The following is a 1,285-nucleotide window of genomic DNA, read 5'->3' as shown; positions in this document are numbered from 1 at the left end:
CGCCTCCGGCTGCCAAACAATTCCTCCAATTCCTCTGCACCGAGGGCGTTGCGCAAGAGCCGGCCGGCGGCCGGGCTGAGCTCCTCCATCCTGGGGAACACAAACCAGCATGGGAGGGAAAATCTGGGAGGGTAGAAATCAGGGTGGGAGTTAAATCTGGGAGGGCACAAGGATGGGAGTTGAAATCTGAGAGGACACCAGGATAGGAGTTAAAATCTCGGAGGAGAGAAGGATGGGAGGTGAAATTTGGGAGGATGCAACATGAGAATGGGAGTTAAAATTTGGGACACAAATGAAAATGGGAGTTAAAATTTGGGAGGACAGAAACCAGGATAAGAGTTAAAATTTGGGAGGACAGTTAAAGTTTGGGAGGACAAAAATCAGGATGAGAGTTAAAATTTGAAACATGAATGAAAATGGGAGTTAAAATTTGGGACACAAATGAGAATGGGAGTTGAAATCTGGGAGGACACACATGAGGAGGAGAGTTAAAAATTGGGAGGATGAAAATGAGGATGGGAGTTGAAAACTGGGAGGACAGAAATGAGGAGGAGAGTTAAAATCTTGGAGGACACAAAGAAGGATGGGAGTTAAAATCTGGACAGTGTGGGGGGAATTCAAGGCTGCTCATCCCACTCTTTCATCCCAGGGTTTTTTGGCTCCCTGGTGTTGGGGTTGCAGCTGCACAAATGCTTTGAACTGGCTCAGAGTCCCCACTCCAGGCAGAATCCAGTCCCAAGAATGGATCAGGTGTAAATCCTGCTCTGTTTCCACCCCTAATTCTGATTTTTATTTCACACCACCCTCTGGCTCGCCGTGACTCAACTTGCCAGAGGAAGGAAGGAGCAAGTCTTGTGTGTGACCCACTTCTGCCTTCCTGGAAACAGAAACTCTCATTCCAATTTGCAGCCATTAGCATCTCTTCAGATGCGCTGGGAGATTTTATTTTTTCAAATGGGAGATTTAATTTTTTCACATAAAACCAACGACCATGGCCCATGTAGGGAAGTGGTTTTGCTGCCATTCATCTCCCACCTCTCATTAACCCCAGGATGTGCCTTCAAACACAGAACAGGGATTTTTCCCTCGCCAAGAGGAGCTGCCTGGCTTAAATAAACCCTCTCTCTGGCTTAACTAAGCCCTGTCTCAGCCCCATTTGTGGTTCTGTGTTGCCCTCTGGATTTGACTTTGGTGCTCTCTGTTGCAGGGACGAGCTGGCAGTGACGGTGCCCGGGGGATGCCAGGCCAGACAGGACCAAAGGTAGTGCCAGGTTTTTATGGATTT

The 1,285-nt window shown here is 48.1% G+C and overlaps 1 protein-coding gene across 1 annotated transcript in view; it reads left to right on the top strand.

The window, feature by feature from the left end:
* The window catches only part of COL5A1 (collagen type V alpha 1 chain), a 108,205-nt gene that overhangs the window by 51,677 nt on the left and 55,243 nt on the right, over positions 1 to 1,285 (top strand). Inside the window, exon 17 of the mRNA XM_031057288.1 lies at positions 1,208 to 1,261. Coding sequence (XP_030913148.1) covers positions 1,208 to 1,261 — 54 coding nt within the window. The remainder of the gene's footprint in view (positions 1 to 1,207; positions 1,262 to 1,285) is intronic.

The sequence above is a fragment of the Geospiza fortis genome, unplaced genomic scaffold (genome assembly GCF_000277835.1).
Source record: "Geospiza fortis unplaced genomic scaffold, GeoFor_1.0 scaffold27, whole genome shotgun sequence".
NCBI classification, from domain to species: Eukaryota; Metazoa; Chordata; class Aves; order Passeriformes; family Thraupidae; genus Geospiza; species Geospiza fortis.
The sequence above is the reverse complement of the archived record's forward strand: the minus strand, read 5'-3'. Positions and strand labels throughout refer to the sequence as shown.